General features: G+C 38.6%; 1 protein-coding gene across 3 annotated transcripts in view; it reads right to left on the bottom strand.

Annotated features, from left to right (window-relative positions):
* Nucleotides 1-22,197, bottom strand: part of CPNE5 (copine 5) — a 128,719-nt gene that overhangs the window by 6,486 nt on the left and 100,036 nt on the right. For all 3 annotated transcript variants that reach the window (XM_026716917.2, XM_087929726.1, XM_087929725.1), the window contains exons 13-18: nt 16,365-16,418; nt 15,018-15,079; nt 6,222-6,268; nt 4,131-4,312; nt 2,628-2,755; nt 1,455-1,557 (exon numbers count right to left, since the gene is read on the bottom strand). In XM_026716917.2, coding sequence (XP_026572702.1) covers nt 1,455-1,557; nt 2,628-2,755; nt 4,131-4,312; nt 6,222-6,268; nt 15,018-15,079; nt 16,365-16,418 — 576 coding nt within the window. The remainder of the gene's footprint in view (nt 1-1,454; nt 1,558-2,627; nt 2,756-4,130; nt 4,313-6,221; nt 6,269-15,017; nt 15,080-16,364; nt 16,419-22,197) is intronic.

The raw sequence follows: 22,197 nt of genomic DNA, 5'->3' as shown, positions 1-22,197 counted from the left end.
CCAGCTGATTGGCTGGGTCTTCTTTTGTTGCCCTGCACAGATCTGGAAAGCAGGTTAGTGGGGTGGGGAAGGAATGGGATTTTGCAGAAACCTTCCCCCAGGAGTGTGGAGGGAATGGGGATTTTACAGTATCCTTCCGCTGCCACACCCACCAAGCCATTCCCACCAAGCCATGCCATGCCCACCAAGCCACACCCACAGTACCGGTAGTAAAAACAATTAATCCCACCACTGGTGGGCAGGGCCAGGATACATTTGGGGGTGAGGTGGTTTGAAAAGAGTGCTTTAAACTTTTGCTTACACTCCCCACTTGGCAGAGCCTCCTAAAACTGATCCAAACCCCAACCAAAATTAAAAAGAGGGGTTGTGAGTTTAACCCTTCTCCATGATGCAGTCCCCAGAAGGAATACTAGCAAGCCTTTGCTTTTTCTCTCGCTCTGCGATTTGAGGCTGACTGCTGTTTATCTGCTTTGGCACCCCAATGGATTAGATGAGGCTAAATATTTGGTAGAATGAAGCATGGGGGATGTGTGGGCTTCCAGCCTTGGTTGAACAGCAGCCACACTAGCACAGCCACAGAGGTAGATGTTGTAGCTGAGCATTATCTGAAGGGATACAGATTCCCCCTTCCTGGTGAAAGGATTACCAAGACAATCCTGTAATGCACGGTGCACTTTATGGTACGATGAACACATTAGTTAGAAGCTAATGCACTGAGTATGGACTTAGCTTGATGTCCATCCATTTTGGCTTGTAAACCATGGCTTCTTTCTTCTGGGCTGGCATTATGTACGAAGGAGGCATATGAATTCTAAGTAGTGGCCTCAAAAGGATCTTGTTGCTTTTGTTAGAATAAGGAAAGAAACAAGCTTGATCTCTTTGGGGCATGTGTGCAACGTGACATCACAACACATGTACGAAAGGGGAAAGGCTAGTTTTATGATACCAGGATGATGTTTTAGTCAGAGTGACTCACTTTCCTCCTTCCTGTGGAAGCCACTGATTCTAAATCTGATTGTAAATGCTGTATTAATATAATAATAGGATGGAACCAAAAACCAGTTGCCTGGAGAAAGGAATATAAACACAAAATCACAAAATTGGAAAGGGCCGTTTAGTACACTTGTTCAGTACAGGAATTCCAATGAAAGCATTCCCAACAAATGTCTTTCCTGCCTCTGCACTTCCCCAGGGTTTCCCATATTTAGCAAAATATTATTCCAATTAGGGAAGTCTTTGAATTCAATAGATTTACAATAGGGAAAACATGAATGTCCTGTGGCTGCAAGATTATACCTCTTACTGTGTCTAGCAGTAAATTCCAGGCGCTCGGCTTACTAATATGCTATGCTACTGAATTGAAGCCATTTTCCCCACATGGCACTTATAAGAACATGTCTGTTATTTGATAAAGCTGAAATCAGGCTGCTCCATTCCCCAGGTGAGCTACTCACATTGACAATTGCTTCTTTTGTCTGAGCCATGTCTGATATCACACCATCCGTGATGATGAGTAAAACGAAATACTGGGAGCCATCTTGCACAGCCGAGGCATATCTGATTTGGAAGGAAATAATATTGAATGCAGGAAGATATAGGTTCCTAGTGGACCCCTGAATCCTGAACTGAACACAAACGGTGCAATTAACTGTATCAAATTGTAATCTTACAAGCATTAGTAGAAATAATTTGTTTCTCAAAAAAGTGTCCATTGCACATTTTCCTGTAACTGTACAAGTCAGGAAGGTCTGTAGGATTCTGGGTATTATGAAAGAGATTTGCTTATGTTAAGTGTGATGGGTAGTGCATATTCACTGGATGTTCATGATAGTTGAAGTTGAGGGATGGGCTTGAGGCATATTAAGATGGATATAGGGAAGGGAATGTTGGGAAGTAGATGTGATAGTATGTGAAATGTTCTGTGATGCGGAGCACCTGGAAATAGTCAGATTGCAAGTGCCTTTGTGTGGAATTATGTAGCAAAGACAAGTCTGGGCTGCTGACATATACAAACCATCTAAACACCAACCCTCTATTCATTCCTGGATGTTGTCTTGGGATTGGTGTTGGAATTCCACAGATTTCGTGGGTGATTTCAATCCTACATGCCTTAGGGGGACAGTCCATCTAGCTTGTGTGTACCAAGATAATTATGGGCTTGTCACATGAAAATGGGGGCACAACAGGTATGGGTGGACATGTTTGACTTGGTCTTTGTTTAGGAGCAGATAAGATGTCATCTGAAAAGGAAGGACAATGATACTTGCCCTGATCACAGTCAATTTTCTTGCCTATCAGACTGCATATCATGACATTGTGGACCATCACACGCCCCAATTGATTTTTTGAATGCAGACTGATTTCCAATAAATGTATATGTGCATCTGTGACCACCTCCAATTCAGAGTTGCTCTCCTTTTTTGTGAATATGAATATGGGATATCTTCTGTCACTTGCCTATGTTCCCTTCTAATCTTAATAAATACAACATGCAAATCCACTGAAATTGTCTGTTTATGTGGTTTCTGGCTTGTAAAACCAAATGGTATGAATTTGTGTGCCTGCTTTATGGCAAGAAGCTTTCAATATCATGCTTTATAAAGTACTTTATACTTGTATGGACCTACCCAGCCACATGGTTGACCACTGGTGCAAAGTTAGTTGGGCCATAGAGCTGCACAGTCTTGAGGCTCTGGTGATATGCTTCAAGGATTCCTTCTATTCCACTACAGTGAGGATTGTCACAGTTGCCATTCTGAAAACAGAGAAATGGAGACACAGCTAAAGGCAATCTCCAGGCAGAGGCTGCATCTTAACCATCTTTCTTTGGCTGCTTTAATCCTTCCACCTGCCTTTCATCTAATAATATGCCAGAACAAAGATAAAAACGCTAGCAGCAGGACGGTTACCTATGAATAAGTTTTCTTTAAAGACTCAGTTATAAAATGTATGTTAAGACAGTTGAGCAGCTTGGCTTCCTTCTTAAAAGAAAGAGCATGTGACTGCTTCAGATCAGGATTTTATTGAGACAGATTAGGAGCTTTATCTTTATGGCTCTCTACTGCAGCTTTGATCTATTACTGGGTGTGTTTCTTGCAATAGTATCTTATCTCTCTGTTAGATCACACCACATGCATGCATTTTTGCACATGGAATATGAAAAGACAGAACTACTTCTAGCTAATGTATTTCCCCCCAAATAAGATCAGGTCTTATATTATTATGCAACAACAACAACAACAATAATAATAATAATGCATTAGGGCTTATTTTCCAGTTAGATCTTATTTTGGAGGAAATATGGTATTAAATACGTCCATCTGGCTGATGATTTTAACTGGGGCTTATTTTTTGGAGTAGGGGTTATATTATGAGCATCCTGAAAAATCATGCTAGGGCTTATTTTCTGGTTAGGTCTTATTTTTGGGGAAACACAGTATGTCTAAGTAATGCATGCATCCTTAGATTTATCTTGAAGGACTCCATCCCTGTTAGAAGCAAAGATTAAGCAGATGCAACTGAAGCTCACTCTCTGGGGTTTAAAGGAATAGCAACAGTAGTGAAGACATTTTTCTTGGGTTGAGGTTTCATCCTGATTTTACAGATACATCAACATTTAAAAAGGATAATGTTGCTTCTTTTGTTATTATTATAACCCTCAAGGCTTTAACTCAGGAGTGGGCAATCTCTGACCTCCAGATGCTGCTGAATTATAGCTGGGCCTGCTAAAAGATGTAGTGGGGAAGACCTGGAGGCCCACAGGCTTTTTTGTAAGTAAATTCCAAGCTCCTTGAAAAGTCAGGCTATGACCAAGGAAAACAAGACTGCCCAGTGCCAGCCATCCTATTCATTTTATCCAGGAGCAAGGAGAAATAAACCATGTAGAAAACAGGGCTTATTCCCTAGTCAGTGTGTTTGGGATTGAAATTTAAAAGATCCGTTGATTCTGCTGTCAATGAGGCAAAGTCTCTGCCAGCAGGATCATATGGCATTTTGTTCTCTCCAGAAAAGGCATCTCAGAATGTGACACACTGGACTCCTATGTCTGACACTTGATCTGATCTGAAATAAAGCGTCCCTCGGGAGCTGTTTTTGGAATGGTGGTGTGGCTCAAAGGGAAGTGTCAGTACCAAAGGGAACTCATGAGAGACACGCCCATCGGGGGGAATCTTGGCTCCAAACCCAAGCGCTGGGAACATTTTATCACTGTCATAGTCCTGGATGATCTCCCCAACAGCCTTCAGTGCCATGGCATATGCATTGAGCTGGTATGGATTCATGTAATGAAGGGAGGTAGACTGAGAAGGATTGCCTGCAGAAAATGAGAGAGAGAGAGAGAAAGAGGAAGAATCCAAAGGAGGAAGAAGAAGAAGGAATAGCAGTGAATTCATTGACTTGGGAGCCAGCTGCATTGATGAAGTTTGCTTAAGGTCAACAAAAAACCTTATCTGGAATGCTGTAATTGGGAACCTCTCCCCGAGGAGCTTCACCTGATGATATTACATTATCTTTCAGAGCTGGCAATCATGGCATTTTCATCCTCTCAAGCACTTTAGTGGTTGGTATTTTAAGTACTGAAAGGATGTTATATTCTAAATCCAGAAGCTGGAATTTGCACTGCTGTTTGAATTAGTATTGAATCTGTTATTCAGTTGTATTGCTGTACTATGCCTGCCCTTCCGATTTCAACATTATGCAGGGCCAAATGCTCTAAACAATTAAAACACATCAGGCCAATTATACACACCTTACATACTTGAATTGTCATACACTGTCTACAGGAATCTGCCATTATTTTCAGAGTTGCCTTAGGACACCACCAAGTAAAATCTAAACAGAGCAGTCAATCATTTTTATATTGATAATTTTCTATGGCAAGGGAAAAAAAGACAGTAGATTCACAGGAAGATATTTATAAGACCTAGAAGTTAGAAGAGGTAAAAACTGTCATTGCTGTACAGGTAGTCCTTAACCTTACAACAGTTCATTTAGTCAATTTTCAAAGTTACATCACTGAAAAAAGTGACTGATGACCGTTTTTCACACAACTGTTGTAGCATCTCCTTGGTCACTAGATCAAAATTCAGACAGTTAGTAACTGGCTCATATTTATGACGGTTGTAGTGTCCTGGGGTCATGTGATCCCCTTCTGCAACCTTTGACAAAGTCAGTGGAGAAGCCAGATTCATTTAACAACCGTAGTACTAACTTAACAACCGAAATGATTCACTCAACAACTGTGACAAGAAAGGTCATAAAATGGGGCAAAGCCCACTTAACAAACGTCTCACTCAGCAACATAAATTTTGTGCTCCATTATAGTCGTAAGTCAAGGACTGCCTGTATCTGGACATCTAATGAAATTTCATGAAAGAGACAGCAGGTGGCATAATAAGTCTTATCTTGCTATATCGAAATATTCTTGGATCTGCTTAAGAATTCAGCGATCTTATCTACAAGTACAAGCAGACGTGCGTTGTGTGCATGTACAAAAGAGAGCATTGGCTTCTTTATGCAGCTAAAATAAGGAAAGTTCTTAGCAATGATTTTCCAAGGCACACAGGCTCACCTTTTACATTCATATATGTGCATCACCAGTCTTGCTCACCTAGTTTTGTCCCTGAACCCAGTTCATAAAAATCAGTACCACAAGAGACCACATTCATGTCTAAAGTGAACTGAGTCTGATTTTTAAAGCAAAAAGTGATGAGAGAAGCTGATTTTGCCTTTTTCTTTATTATCTCACCACACTTTTCAAGGGTTCCTAGCCGAAGCTTGCTTCCAGCATGAAATATTTTGCTTTCTCATTTGACACTTAATTTGGTGCCTTTACAGGGCAGGCAAAGCAATCTGACCTTATGTTACTCAGAAACTCAGAATTAAAGAAGAACCATCGTCAGAAGCTTCCATGGGTTTAGAAGAGATATGCAAGATTGGATCACTCCCCTGAGAGGAGAGGGATAAGGTCAATATATTCTATAACCTCTTAGATAGCTTTTCTGAGGTCACCTTAGGTTATGATCTAATGAATGGTAGCTTCCTGGGGAAAGCCACCATTTAACATAATAGGCACTTTTATGCAATATGCTTAGGGTTAAGATTTAATGACTTTAATAAAAGTATAATGATCCAATTTTATTTTTAAACACTAGTAAATTGTATAAGCAAATAACACATTAAATGGATAGCACACTAACAACAATGAATAAATCAAAGCTTACCATTGGAAGCTGTGAAATCAATGGCCACTGTGAAATTGATCTGTGTCCTGGAGGAAAAAAAAACACACAATATCATCATTTAGGCTGTAATTGTACAATCTATAATTGTAAATTATTTAGCCTTTGAGAAAAATGAAGTCCAGAGTTGTTGGAAACTATGTCCTCAACTTTCCTTCTAGTATTATCTTTATTCTAACAATTGTGTTTATAATAATTAATTAGAATGGTAAACTGAAAGACAAAAGGGACAAGCATAAGAAATGGACAAAGGGATGCATAACTAAAACAGAATACCAGCAAATAGCCCTGGTCTTCAAGGACGAAGTCAGGAAAATTAAAGCTCAGAATCAACTAAGACTTGAAACAAATCCCAAAACTAATAATAAAAATTTCTTTCAACAAGTAAAAAGACAAGAAAAAAGTCAAGGAAACAACTGGTCCACCAACGAGAGAAGATTGCAAGGAGATGAGGGAAAAAGCAGAACTGCTTAATTAAGTCTTTGTATCTGTTTTTACACAAAAGGAAAAAGGAAAAAACAGACCAACCTATCAAAAGCAGAATAGCAGAAGGCAGACAATGAATACAATTCCAAATAGACAAGAAAAAATGATAAAGAGAACAAGTGGCACGCAGAGCCATTTATGCAGGTACATGAGCCCCAGCCAAACTTACCTGCACTGCACATGCACGTGCTTCCCAACTGATTTTTGGCCCGTTTAAGGCCGTTTTTGTCCTCCTGGAGGCTCAAGGGAAGCCTCTGCAACCTCGTGAGGCAGAAAAATGGCCTTCTGGAAATATCAGAAGTGCCCATTTTCAGCCTCCGGAGGGCCTCTGGAGCTTGGGGGAAGCAGTTTTCACCCTCCTCGGGGGAAGCAGCTTTCACCCTCTGCAGCCTCAGAGGCTGAAAAATGGCTGAAAACCAGCTGGGAGGCGCATGTATGCACAATGCAGGTAAGTGGGCAGGGTGGGGGAATTGCGCACATATGCGCAAAGGGGGGCGGGGTGCATTACATAGTGGGTGCGTGTTTTTGGCACACCACAACAAAAAGGTTCGCCATCACTGACCTAGCCATTTTAACTGAATTAAAATCATCAGGTTTTCCAGAGGACTGGAAAAGAGCTAATGTGGTTCCAATCTTCAAAAGGGAAAAAATGGATCCAGGAAACTACAGACCAACCTGCCTGACATTGATACCTGGGAAAATCCTGGAAAAGGTAATCAAGCAATGGGTCTGTGAACACCTAGAAATGAGCAAAAATATTCAGTGGTGGGCTGCAAATTTTTTAACAACGGTTCTCTGGCTGGGTAGGCATGGCCAATTGGTCATGTGACTGGGTGGGTGATGTCACTCATCACACCCAGCCCCGCCTCCCAGCCACTCCTCAAAAGCAGAGATAGGATTCAGCCGGTTGGGGCAAATCCCACCACTGGCTGGCCCCGGCCCCGCCCCTACCCATTTTTTGGCCTATATTTTGGGCATTTTCAGGCTGTTTGGGGGCCTTTTTCAGGCCATTTTTGGGTCTGAGTCCCAGTTCTCTTCAACATATCCATAAATGATTTAGATAAGAGGATAAAAGGGGAATTCATCAAATTTGCAGAAAATACCAAGCTGGGAGGAATAGTCAACACTTTAGAACATAGACTCAAGATACAGAAGGATCTTGACAGACTGGAACTTCTCCAAGAAAATGCAAATCAGTGATGAGAAAAGTAAGACAAGAAAAACTAAATGTACAGGTGTAGAATAGGTGGTATCTGGCTCAACAGCAGTAACTTTAAGTGACCTAGTAGATGACTGCCATTTATGTATGAGTTAGCAATATACCACAACTGCCTTCAAACCAATGCAGTCCTAGGCTTCATCAACAGAGTCAGTGGTGGGATTCAATTTTTCACTGGTTTTGTGGGCATGGCTTGGTGGGCATGGCAGGGGAGAGATACTGTAAAATCTCCATTCAGAGGTGATATTTGCAGGCTCTCCAAACTACTTAAATTTTCCGGTACCGGTTCTCCAAAACCGGTCAGAACCTGCTGAATACAACCTCCGAACAGAAGGATAGTATCAAGAGCACGTGAAGTGATAGTTTCACTTTATACTGCACAAGTAAGATCACACTTGGAATGCTGCACCCAGGTCTGCTCACTGTGATACAAAAAAAGATGTAGAGGCTCTAGAAAGAATGCAGAAAAGAGCAATAAAGATGATTAAGGGTCTAGAGGCTATGCTATGAACAGTTCCAGGATCTAAATACAGTATGTCTAGGCTAGCAAAGAGAAGGACTATGGGTGACATGAGAGCAGTCTTTCAATATTTGAGGGAATATCACAGAGAAGAGGCGGTCGACCTCTTCTCCAAAGCATCTGAGGATATGGCAAGAAGTAGCAGAAGATCCCTCATCAAAGAAGATCCAACCTAGAATTAAGGAGAAATTTTCTGACAGTGAGAACAAACAATCAGTGGAATGTCTTGCCACAAGAAGTTGTGGGTGCTCCATCACCTGAGAGTTTCCAGAAGAGATTGGATAACCATTGTCTGGAATGGTATAGGATCTACTGCTTGAGCAGAAGATTGGACTAGACCTCTAAAGTCCCTTCCAACTTGGTTATTCTATAATTTATTCTATTCTCTGATTGTCTCAGAGTTTTGCCCCAAAGAGAAGAAAGAAGGGAGACTTTTTCAATGGTTGCCACATTCTGTGAAATAAGCAACCTCCTGAAGTGGGCTTGACCCTATCCTTCTGGTATTCAGGAAGACATTGAAAGACATCTCTAAAAGACACTCAGCGTCTATCTATCTATGTTGGGAGGCTTTCAGTTACATTTAAAATGATTTTATGATTATATAATAACGATATAATAATAACTCTTTGTCCCTCCATGGGCTCCTATGAATCAGCGCAATTCTCAGCTCCAGGAGGACAAGGAACAGGGGTTTAAAGCACAGTGTGCAAAAGTGCTATTAAAATGGATGATCGAAAAAAGCTGTCTGCAGACATTTCTCTGGCAGCCTTCTCAGATGAGATTCCCAATCTGTCATCTCCCACCCTCCACCGAAAGCAATTGCTCCCATGACAGGTCTTTCCTTCAAATGTCATACAAGCCTTCAATGAAAGAATGCAGCTGTCAGTCGGAGATAATATTTTTAAATGCCTGGTGGAAAGGCAGAGACCAGGTTAAAGGGAAAGGCTTCTTTGTTTTGCTGCTTGGGAAACACATCCAAATTAGATTTAGCACCGGTCAGGGATGTACTTTTAACTCTAGAAAAGAGCACTAAGATGTTAACTGTCTGTGGCTATTCAAAACTGAGATCCCCATAGTTCTACTTCTTCAACTGGTAGTGTTTGAATTTTACTAAAAGTCTTGTGGAAAGGCCTAAGGACACTCATTTCTGTTTATTTCCATATTACTCTCAGCCTGCAGTATGTGACAAATCCAATAACTAATAATAGAAATCTGTAAAATGTAAAATCAAAGTTATAAGAAGAAAAAACTCCTGCATACACAGCAAATTTGTCTCCAGGCCTTAAGCACTAGCCTTTCACACCCAGCTTACTGAGTTCAAAACAAACATCATCATAATGAATTATTGTTGGTAACACAGCCAAATGATTAGGCTGAATTTGGCATTTTTATCCATCTATTGAGTCCTTCAGAACGTGAGATAAGCAAATGTTGTTCGATGGTGTTAAATGTATCATTGCAAGATGTGAGCTGTTCCAAGTACAGTTGTCTTTCTGCAACTGACTGATGATGATTTTGTCAATGCTGATGATGTTTATGTTGTGCTCCAGTAATTTTGGGATTGCGTCCAGAAAGTTACCATTATTGGTACTATCTTTGCAATGACACTGGAACTGCTGGCCAGAAATGGTCTGCACTCTGGTGATTCGAACCCGGCTCTGTGAGATGGAGGGAATGCCTGTCGCTCGATCCCTAGCTTCTGCCCACACAGCAGTTCAGAAGCATGCAATATTACATATTACCCTACAAGTAGAAACCACTTTGGCGGGAAAAAGAAACCCTAGCTGTGGTTTTTTGTGTGTGGAGAATGGAAGCTGGCACTGGACCTGGCCAGATGCGAGACATCACAACATGAGGTGAGGTGAGGTGAGGTGAGACCGGTGGAGAAGCCCAGAAAAGCCAGCAACCTGAACACAGCTATTTAACTAGTATAAAGTAAACTGGTATAATCTTACAGTACACCAGGGACAGGCACACAAGCGCTGAACAGAACGAGCTAGCAATTTAGGCTGTCAGGACTGCATTATGTCTAGCATGTGTATATTTCCCTGACACTGTATGTCATGCACTAAATAAATGCTTTCTTTTGTCACAGTCGTTCTACTTGTATTTTCAGGACATGTATTCTGTGATATTCCCCCATAATTATTAAATTATGAATGACTGTTCAGGATAATCCTTGAACCAGAATAGTAAGAAATCATCAGACAAGCTTGGCTGAGGAGCTCCGCTGGGAAGTTCCCTTGACTTAAACCGAGAAAGAAAACAGATGGTCAAGGAAAGGAAGGAATAATTAGTAAGATGTTAAACTAAGTAGCTTTCTCCTGAGATGAGAGGACCTTAAGGAAAAAATTGGTCAATGGGAGGACTGAATGAGAGGAAACATGTTGAATTACTAACATGAAAAAGGTAACAGGATAATGAATTTCAAGAAAAAGAAGAATAAAGCATACTTACCAATATATTTCAGAGAATGTATGCTAGTTACCAAAAATTCAAGGTTTTCTTTAACGTTGAATAAATCTAAGAGATCTCTTTACCTTTACCTTACCAATCCACGTTGGTTGTTAAATGCTCTGAATGTGCTTGGGTTGATTTCTAGACTCTAGTACCTCTCAAAACCCACAAACTGAGCTCTGATGGATGCTTCAGTGGTTGGATATTTGCATGTGGAGAATGTGGGATTTTTATGGGCCAAGAATGGCTGGTAGATCCATCAGCTAAAACACTCTTGGCTGCAAACACAGAGCCACTGCCCAACATCTAAACAAAACCCAGCTCTCAGCAATTTATAGAAAACAACAACAACAAAGCAGTAGCAAAGGGTGGAGATACCCTTCAGACTTGGGAAGCTGTAAGGGTTGCAGAAATACATAAAACCTATGCACACACCACTTGAAAAATAGAAGATTGCAGAACAGCCCGATCAAGACTTCGCTTCCTAGTGATTATGAAATGATGACTGCTGTTACTTAGGGAAGGGAGCATTTTTAACATGAGGTCCCCACCATCCCCACCATCCTTCACATTGCCTAATCCAAATGGCATTACGATAAAATTATATATGGTTAGCATTTTTCTAAACTAAACTATCTATTTGTACAGGTAGTCCTTGATTTACAATAGTTCATTTAGTGACCTTTCAAAGTTACAGCGACATTGAAAAAAGTGACATGACCACACGACCGCTGTAGCATCTCCATAGTCACATGATCAAAATTCAGATGCTTGGCAACTGGCTGTGATGTTTGCAGTGTCCTGGGGTCACGATTACTTTTGCAACCTTCTGACAAGCAAAGTCAACGGGGAATTCAGGGAATCCAGATTCACGTAACCATATCACTAACTTAATAAATGCAATTATTCACTTAACAACCGTGGCAAGAAAAGCTGTAAAATGAGGCTTAACCAATGTTTCACTTAGCAACATACATTCTGGGCACAACTGTGGTTGTAACTCAAGGATTACCTACACTTCTAAGTGTGACTAAATAAGTTCAGCGATCCTTCAGGCAGAGCACATCTCCAAATTTTGCAAAACCAAAATGTGCACCCTGGGGAAGGCCATCTATGAAATGCATTTGTTAGGAAAAGTTGCAGTTTATAAATGGATGGGAAAACTGATGCCTGAGAAAACTGAACAAAAGAGACATTTGATTAACTATATGAAAAAATGATGTGGACTGAATATAAAGAGATTTTTTTTGCGAGAACTGGCTGTGATGACTCAGTATTTGGCAGGTAGAAGGGATTCTGCCTGAGACAAAAGTATATCAGCAAAACAAAATCTCTCCAAGGTGTTTGAGTTTCTTTCTTCGCAATGACTTCGGACTTTTAGAGGTTTTTCTTCATTTTTTTTTCTGTTGCAGCTTGCAAGAAATAGGACATAATAAAGCTATATTATGTAAGACGAACACAGAAAAATGGTAATAACTAAGCCTCTCCTAATTTACCTTATTCCTTTTTTTTTTAACCCAGCTTCAGTCTTTTATTAGCTTAGGCTTTAAGATTCTTGCCCAAATGCTTGTTTTATCTAAGGTAAGTTGTTATTCTTAGGTCTAATAAATCAGGCACTGGACCACGAGTTCTGTATTACACCCTCTTACACTGTCCCAAATATAAAGAGATTCTCTTTTGTGTGTGCATATTTTGACATTAATTTTATATCTTGAAGCCCAGTAACTTCAGACTAAGAACCCCTTTTAGCAGGCATTCTCTATGCATGACAAAAATTAGACCCAACCCCGTGTATTTTCAGGAGCTTTTTTTATGTTCTTGTGTAACAGTTCCACTTTCTAAAACATAATTTGCTCACCACAGTTGGGCATGGATTTCAGATCTTCTGTACCCAACAATTTTCTTTCCAGTGTTCATTTGAATAATTTATCAGTAATTCAACGTCGGATGGTGCAAATAAGCAAAGTTTCCAATCAGGAGGCAGAGACATTTGTTCCACTGACATAATCAGGGGAATCTTATCTCTATCTCTTTCCATTTTATTATCATAAAATCCCATGCTCTAAGCTTTTTGAAAAGAGGGTGGACAAAATGTGATAACAAATACGGCATTATAGAGATGTATCTGATACATGAGCTTTTTCAGATGTTTAATTGTATGAATGGCAGGCATATGTGAAGTTTTAAATCCCAAATAGCTCAATGGGTGCTCTTCTGTGGCATTTCGGAGTTGTTTATTTGGCAAGAAAATAGCAAATAACTAGTCATGTCAGAGAACCGCAGCATCTTTCTTGATCGGTTCTAGTCACTCTGATACAAGCTAAACTTCATATTGAAACAAAAAGGAAAATATTTCCCAGAAAGTGTAACATTCCATCAGTAGTCCTTGACTTATAACCATAATGGAACCTAACCCAATTTTACGACTTTTTTAATGGCAGTCTTTAAGTGAATTACCATGGTCTTTAAGTAAATCTGTGGTCATTAACTGAACAACATGGTTGTTAAGTAAATTCATTGTTCACTAGGGAGCGCTTGCTAAAAACCATTAAAAAAATGCTGTTTTTTGGCAAAAATGTTGTAAATTGTGGTCACAGGATTGTGGGATGCTGCAAATGGCCATAAATGCTGGCTGGTTGCTGAACAACCGAAATGTCATCACTTGACCACAGGGGGCACAGCCCCCAGAACTTTGGAATCAATTTGTGAGAATCAATTTGGGGGGGGGGGGGGGGGAAATCTGTTGTAACTTTAAAAAGTCCCTAGGCAACCCAAAGTAAGTCAAGGACTGCTATTTGGTCATTCTCAAGGTAGAAGAAGTCCAATTACTACCACTAGCTAAATTCAAACATTTGTGTTTAGTCCTTAACATTATGCCACCAGCCCAGTTCTTCATGGTATTGGTTAAATCTTTATCATCCATCTCTAATCCTACAACATAGTTTTACAATGAAATCAGAGGTGGTATTCAGCAGGTTCTGACCAGTTCTGGAAAACCAGTAGCGGAAATTTTGAGTAGTTCGGAGAACTGGCAAATCCCACCTCTGACTGGAGATTTTACAGTATCCTTTGCCCTGCCAGGCCCACCAAGCCACGCCCTCAGAACCGGTAGTAAAGTTTTTTGAATCCCACCACTGAATGAAATGCAAGAATCATCTATTGCATTCCCATGTCATATCAAGTCAGGATACTAAACCATTACTGGAACAAGAGTCATGTTGGTTCAACAGCAGGATCCCTTCTATTTGCTTCTTCTCTTTGGAGAAATAAAGGAAGCAAAGAGAGCTTTATATGGGAGCCATCTTTTGATCTTGGGACCACACTTGCAGTGATGCCAATGATGTGATCAGAGGGACCGGGGATAAAAAAATCTTGGCTTGTTTTCTTTTTTTGTGTGTGTGTGGATTGGATTGGAAATGGGAGCATTTCACAAAACTACAACTTTATCCTTGCTTTTCCATCTCTATTTCTGTTTTTGCAGCTGAAAATCTTTGGCCATTTTGATGCCATCTTTTGGCAGCATGATTTGGATCTGTCGTCTGAGGATTTTGGAAAATTTTAACAGGACATGATTTGCTTCATGGAAACTTGGGAAACATGCCCACTGCTTCTTTAGACATTTTCATACCTAAAATAATAAACATTATCATTTTGACACACTGTTTTGGCAGGATAAATATTTGGACATTTTAGAGGCTATAAATGAGGTGCCAGACTTACTAAAGCTGTAGCTGGCTGTAGCTTGCCGCTGAGGAACATTTGAACCTAGAATTAAAATTATGATTCTCAAACAAATCAGAATCCATAAACTAATAATGAACCTTGCTTTATAGCTTTTAAAAGTAATCCTGTGTTATCTGGACATTTTAAACCTAATTCTGATGTTGGGGTTAATCATACAAAGCGATGCCTTCTTCGAGATCTTGAAACGGGAAGAGCAAACTAACAGCAGTCAATTGCATAATTTATTCTATTTATTTGTTTTGGCTGAAGTACAATTCCATCCTAATTAGGCTATAAGTTGGTAGGAATACCAACAGTCTTTCCCATGATGTCTGGGGTAAATTTAAGTGTTTTAGCAGGAGAGACGACTTACCCTCCTTTGATGTAATCTAGAAACGTATGTTCTGATTCAGTGGCAAATGACAGCAATGTTACCTTGAAAAGGAAGAAACAGGTTGTATGTCACATAAGGACCAATGAAATAATTGTTACTGGGGCAGGAGCAACTGATGCTAATTATGTGTCATGTCCAAGGCCATCCCATCTTTACTCTACTCCCAGTCCAATAGATTACCGCAACTCTGTTTTTTAAGATTATCAGATTTGGCTTGCAAAAATCCAGAAAAAACATTTATTTCTTTACTGAAGATTTGAACTTAGATTCACAAGAACAGTTACAACAGTAGCCTAATAAAGTCTCACTCTGGTGGAGAATCTCTCACCATTTTTTTGGGGGGGGGGTGGGGATCTAAAGGACAAACCTGAAAAAGGGACAAGCCTGAAAGACATACACAAGGAAAAAAACAATTGATTATAACTTCGTTTTACAAAGGAAATTTCAAGAACTTTTCTGCTTTTAAAAAATACATTTTCTGATAAAAACATCTAAAGCCAAACAGTATATGTAAATTTGTTTTAAAAAGACAATTCAAATTTCATATTTTTCACACAAATGTGAAAAACTGTGTATGAAATGGTATTATTTCTATAGTAAAACTTAAATGATCAAAATAAAGGTCAAAAGTGACTTTTTGGAAAATAAAAAGACAACTCTTTAAAAAAAAGGGTGCCCTTTATAATAAGGGCCACATGGTCACTGTAATTAACAGTGGTTACCAGTATTTCAAACAAGAATCTCCCTGGTCCACAGGTTCATACTGGGAACTAAAGCTCAGCCTTTCTGTATGGGATCTACTACTCGGCCCTTCCTTATAAGTCTAACAATTTAATGATTTTCTCCTAGGGACAAGGAAACATAATATATCATGCCAGAGGCATCAGCCAGATTTAACAATTACCAGGAAAATAATCTGAATTTATCTGGCAAATGTATCAATCAGCCCAAATGTCTACGTTTTTCTTTGCATGTAGAAATTAACATTAATTCAAAACACTTTCTACATTTTGACTCTGTTGAAATATTTATCAGCTCTCTCTGCCTTTGATTCAAATCAGATTGCACTATTTTCTACTATTTTAATTGTGGAATCCACATGTTTTTACTGGCCATTCCTCCGGCTGGTATTTAAATAATACAACTGCTTGGGCAAATACTAATAGTCGTGCATTATTTGCTGTTTACATCAACACATGTAATTTTCCGCCTATTTCCTATTGTTGAGGCTCAGATAAAAAAGAAATCCCAACTTCAAAATTTCTCAGATGGCACGTTGGGGAAATATTTTAATATATCAAGTACATTTATAATAATGTTACTCACTGTTCCTGAATTAGAGTATTTCTTTTTCTTCATTTTCTTTTTGGGATTTACCACCTGAGAGAAAGAAGAAAAAGGATAGCAATATAAATATCTCTGTGAGACATTTGGTCTGGCTGAGCCTGTAATGTACACCAAAAGCAGTAGATGCACTCCTGGTATATACTTATATGAATCCCATCTCTATACATGACACTTTGTAGAGGGATATTGCAAAACAAAATAAAAGATGTGATGCTGCCCCAAGGAATTTAAACATTCTATTTAAACAAAAAGGAAGTCTAAGGCTGAAGAGGCAAGTGGGGAAAGAAGGCTCAGAGAACAAAATGTGGATATGCTGTAAACAACTTCATTTGCAAATAATCTGGCGTCTGCTTTAGTTATATGTGTTAGGGTTTTATTTCAGCAATGCAGAGAGCAGGGACTTAAGCTAAAACCACAAACAAACATTTTTGAGAAGGGCTATGAAGAATTCTGCTTTTTTTGTTCCTTACAACTATCCCACAAGATGCTCATTATTATTCATCACGTACCACATAGAATGAAAACTGAAACATAAGTTAAAACTTCTACAGGCAAGGAGATGGTGAAGCTGAGCTCCAAAACAGATCAACACATCTGTTACACTCAACAGATCTTTCTAAAAAAGGCAAATGGTCTACCTTAATCCAGGCTGATCTTAATTAGTATACACTTCTTTTTGATGATACACACAAAAATAAGATTTTCTTTTAATACAGCACCAAAACCAACTTATACTGTTCTTGCCCTGTGAAGCAGATATCTTTTAAAGGATTGGGGTGTGTGCGTGCTGTATTAAAGTGGAGGTATTTTACTGTAATACCAACTTGTTTCTCATTTTAAACAAAAGCTTCTTTGTATAAATAAAATAAATAATAAAGAATGGTAGCAGGCATAATTCCGAGCATGCCAAATATGAAACATGAAATAAATCAGTCGTAATATTGTAGGTATATGTGTTATTTCACTGCATTATAATGAACTTGGCAACTATGACTATCCAGTCCTTTATCACACTCACACCAACTATATTTTCTCAATGTTTTTATTTCATGACCGAATTGATAAGATTTTAGTCTTATCAAACATCCATATCTGACAATGCACTCTGCATCAAGACTGCTATCATATGCTGCAGTATTCTGACACCCTTTCCTCCATCATAGGCTGCCAGAGATCAAGTTACATGTGTGCCACACTGCCTTACAAAAATATTAGTGCAGAATTAAAATTCTTCTTCTTCTATGTTTGTCTACTTTTTTGTCTTAACCAAAGGCATATTTACAGAGCAGGTGTCCTGCTAATTTTTAGCCCACACCTATTAAATTTTAGCAGCTAGTAATGCAGCTGCACAAGGCTTTCAGTAGTTGGGAATGAGATTAAAGTATCCTGCTTATCCTCTTCTCAAAGCCAGAATAAGTTCTTCAATGCAGTAAAAAGTAAAGAAAAAAAAAGAGAGAAGTGTATAATTTATTCATATTAGAAAATTCAGATTTCCTTGCTAAAAGATTTGGGCTATTCTGGAGCAAAAGTTTCATTTTTAGCATGACATACAAACCAGACTGCTACCATCTCAGCAAATATGGCACTATTCTGGAGGCCATGGCGTCCTTCTACTTCAACAGATCATCAAGCTATTGGAATTACTAGATGCTTCGATGAAAGACAAAACTGGGCGTTTCCTTATGTTTCAAATCAGAAATGTCTCCTGGGATATAATCCATGCAAATGCAATTATGGAATAGAACATTATTTTAAAGAAAATAAACTGAAAATGCAAAGTAAGTATACAGTGTAATCTAGTACTGTAAATGACCATAGGAAGTGTACAAATCTGACTTCTTTCAAATAGATTATTGAAGTATGATGGCTCTAAATTTAAAAGAAAATATTTCAGAATGAAGCTCTAATTCCAATGATCAAATTCGAAATTAACCATTCTGAGATATTTTTTCTACTTACTGTGCAGTACTTCAATAAATGAGAATAGACATGAAGTTGGAAACATAAATGTAAGATAAATCCAGTTCTGAAGGATCTTTAGAAAGAAATTTGAAAATAAAGTTGTCACCTTATTTTTTTATACCAATTTATGACATAACTGTACTTGAAATGTATATGTATTAGACAATTCACTGCATATTTGGCCTGTGCCAATCATTTGAAAGGAGTGATTTTGCAAGCCACTTTGGTGCCAGAAAAATATCCCTCTTCAAAGCATTAAAAGGGATTCAAGCTTTAAAAGGTTTACGTGGCTACTTTGATAGATATATCCAGGTGCAGTGACTCCACTTCACTGAAAATCCCAGTAGGTCACAGTCTGCATACAAATGCATGCAGACAGACAAACTGGGAAAAGACCTGAAGCTTTTACACAAAACTTTAAAGTATTGTGACTTTTCCAAAACTTTGGCGAAGAATGCTTTATACATATCTATTTTTTTGAAGTGCTCATTTCCAAAGATTTACACAGGCCTATTGGACATCAAAAAAGGTATAGGAGATTGGTGGGAGAGCCAAGGCTAATCAATGGAAGTACTCTTCATAATGCATAGCCTCTCTTTAGAATTCACTAATCCATATACAACAGTGGCGGGGTAATTTTAAATGGGGATAGAGAAAAGAATGGGAGTATTGTGAATGGGCAGGCTAAAATATAGGTGACTAGCATCATGTCAGATAGTTAATCCACATCCACAAGTGAGATATGATTCTTGGCCACATTCAAAATTAGACGGAGTTCCTCTCTCTTCTAAAGACAAAAGGGATTTTTTTCTGAGCACAGTGAATAGTTGAACAAGGGAGAAGGGACTACAAAGATTGAGAGTTCATTACAAACAAAGCAATCTTTCTAAAAATAAGAATTTAAAATTGGATGTGTCTCATATGGGTTCGATTACAACAACAAAAGGCTACACATGAGGGAAAGTTGGATCACTGCAGAATAAGTAAACATGTAAACTTCTCAAAGCTCTTGCTAAATTTTAACAACCAGTAATCTCAGCCAGCATAGCCAGTGGTGAGGGATAGAAGGACTTACAGTTAAGCAATACTTGGAGACTCACAAGTTCTCCTATTAATGGCTTAAGAATAATTTTACATACAGGTTCCTTCATTCCTTTGAAAGGGACTAAAACAAAGATTTGTTTTTTATGGCCCATTGTCTTTCTTTTCATTATTATGAAAAACAGAAATGTATATTGCTTCTCCTATTTCATGGCATTCTGTTCTCTAGAAGAGCAGAGTTTATAAATTATATAAACTATGCAGATTTCTCAACTCTATTTTCTTCTCATCTCCTCCCCATTTTTCCCTTACTGAGGAGAGAAACTAAGTTCTTTGAGAGGAGCAGCTGGGATCTCCCTATGCCTAGTCAGGCCAGTCATATGAGAAATTGCCCTGGAACTGTCACATTAGATACTATTATAGCAGAACTACCGAGCATAAGATATTAACATGCAAAAAATGATTGGTAATAACAAGAACCCCAGGGTCTGAAGTAACTGGCCACATATGTGGGGCAACTGGGCATGCACACTGCTGCAACTCTGTTCTTTAGCTTCAGGTGGGCTTTGTCATCTGTTGGTGAAGACAGATCTTCAACTTAAGAAGGCAGGCATATTACAATTAGAACTAGTGACAGGCCACAAACTTTCTTGATTGAGAGCACCATGCCAAGATGTGATTTTTAAATCATGTTTTATTTAAAAGAATAATGGATTGAATTTACATTTAATATTAAATTGTTCATCATTGTTTAAAAGGTACTATGGCAGGATTCAATTAACAATGGTTTACCTCACCATACGTAGAGAGCATGGAAGATGACCCTGGCAGAGATACTGAAACAACTATTACCTAGGTAAAAGGGGCTGAGGCATTTTTAAGTCTAGAACATCCAGATAGCATTCAGAAGCTGCTCAGACAGATACTATACCTCTTGAATTCACTGAATTGTAAGAAGGAGGATGAAGCACAGCGCACTTATGTTTGTGAGAGTCTGTTATAGCAATCACCTTCAATAAAAGCAGTTTCTGTCATCTTACAGAATTGATTTCATGGTCTGGTCTGCTTAAGAGGGGCTGGTATTATGCATTTAGTATTTTTAGTATTTATTTGATTTGTCAATCACTTACAAGATACAGGTATCAGAAAAAACATAGTTTTGAATACATGAGATAGATACTTTTAAGAAAAATAAAAAGAAACAATAGGACTGGGACGGTAGGCATGATTGGTGCGCTTATGCAGGCCTCTTAGGAAGGTGGTGAGGTCAATAGTAGACAGTCTAAGGTTAAAGTTTTTGGGGTTTGGGAAAGAAACCACAGAGTCAGGTAGAGTATTCCAAACATTGACCACTCTGTTGCTGAAGTTGTATTTTCTACAGTCAAGTTTAGTGCAGTTAACGTTGAGTTTGTATCTGTTGTGTGCTCTTGTATTGTTATGACTGAAGCTGAAGTATTCATTTGCCGGTAGGACATTGCAACGTATGATTTTATATACTATATTTAGATCGGACCGGAGGCGGCGTAGTTCTAGGTTTTCTAGGTCTGAACTCAGTCAAATCTAGTTCCAGTCTCTTGGCACTTATTCAGTGCTATTTAAACCTCAATATTAACATTACATATTAGTAGTCTCAAGAGGTATGTAGATATGCATGAGCATCTGTGCATATCATGAAGCTATCACACAAATTATACCAATTATATAACATCATCAGAGCTTTTACCAAATGCTGTACAGATAAGGGAAATATATATTCTTCAGCTTGGAAACTGTGAAAAGCTTTTTCCATGGACTCCTATGATGACCTATACATTATCTCTGAGGATCCAGATTATTGGGGGCAATATGCTGACTCTGTAAACTGCTTAGAGAGGGCTGTAAAGCACTGTGAAGTGGTATATAAGTCTAAGTGCTATTGCTATCTCATAAGAAAAATAACTTTTGTACATGACATGGAATCGAAGAGAGAATTATACATAGTTTTCACAATGGAACAAATGGTTACCTCCCTCCTTCTCTCCCACATACCCTCCCCTCATGTTTTGCATTTTATTTATCAATGATTTGAGGTCAGGAAACCAGCGCTAAGGATGCCAAGTTTGTACAGGACACTAAATTATTCAAGGTGGTGAAAATACAATTTGATAAATGTCAAAGCAACCTCTTCAAAATGGATTAGGAAAACAAGAGTTTTTTGCCACATTTACAGGTGGCCTAAGCTCTAGTGATTCCACAGGAAAGAGATATTTTGGTTGTGGTGGATAGGTTTAAAAAAAGTCCACATCATCTCAGCATGCAGTCGCAGAAATGAAAAAGGCAAACGCTGGGTTTGGGAAGATCAGGAAATAGGTTAAAAATAGAACAGCCAATGTTATAATGCTTTTATATAACTCAGTATTGAGAGTGCAACTGAACTGTTGCATAAAATTCAGGTAGTCCCATTCCAATGTTCAGGCTGAAAAGTCTGAAAATTTTTAGGTCAGAAGAAGAATTGTAATTGGGGAAACATCACTGAGACTTTACAATATCTGACAAAAAATGTATAAAAGTCATAAAAAGTGGAAAGAATCCATGATAATTTCTTGAGCTCCTGACAAATTGGGACAAAAGATTAGCAAATGCTATATCTATATCTATATCTATATCTATATCTCTATATCTATATCTATATCTCTATATCTATATCTATATCTATATCTACCTACCTACCTACCCACCTACCTATCTATCTATCTATCAAGGCATAGAGTTAATGTTTTTCAAATGGCTTTCCCTAAAGGAGAAATAGGGCAGAAAGCCTGGTAATCAT

Source organism: Pseudonaja textilis, chromosome 3, assembly GCF_049901715.1.
Source record: "Pseudonaja textilis isolate UNSWEBS1 chromosome 3, rPseTex1.2, whole genome shotgun sequence".
Lineage (NCBI taxonomy): Eukaryota > Metazoa > Chordata > Lepidosauria > Squamata > Elapidae > Pseudonaja > Pseudonaja textilis.
This window is presented reverse-complemented; position numbering and strand designations above follow the sequence as displayed.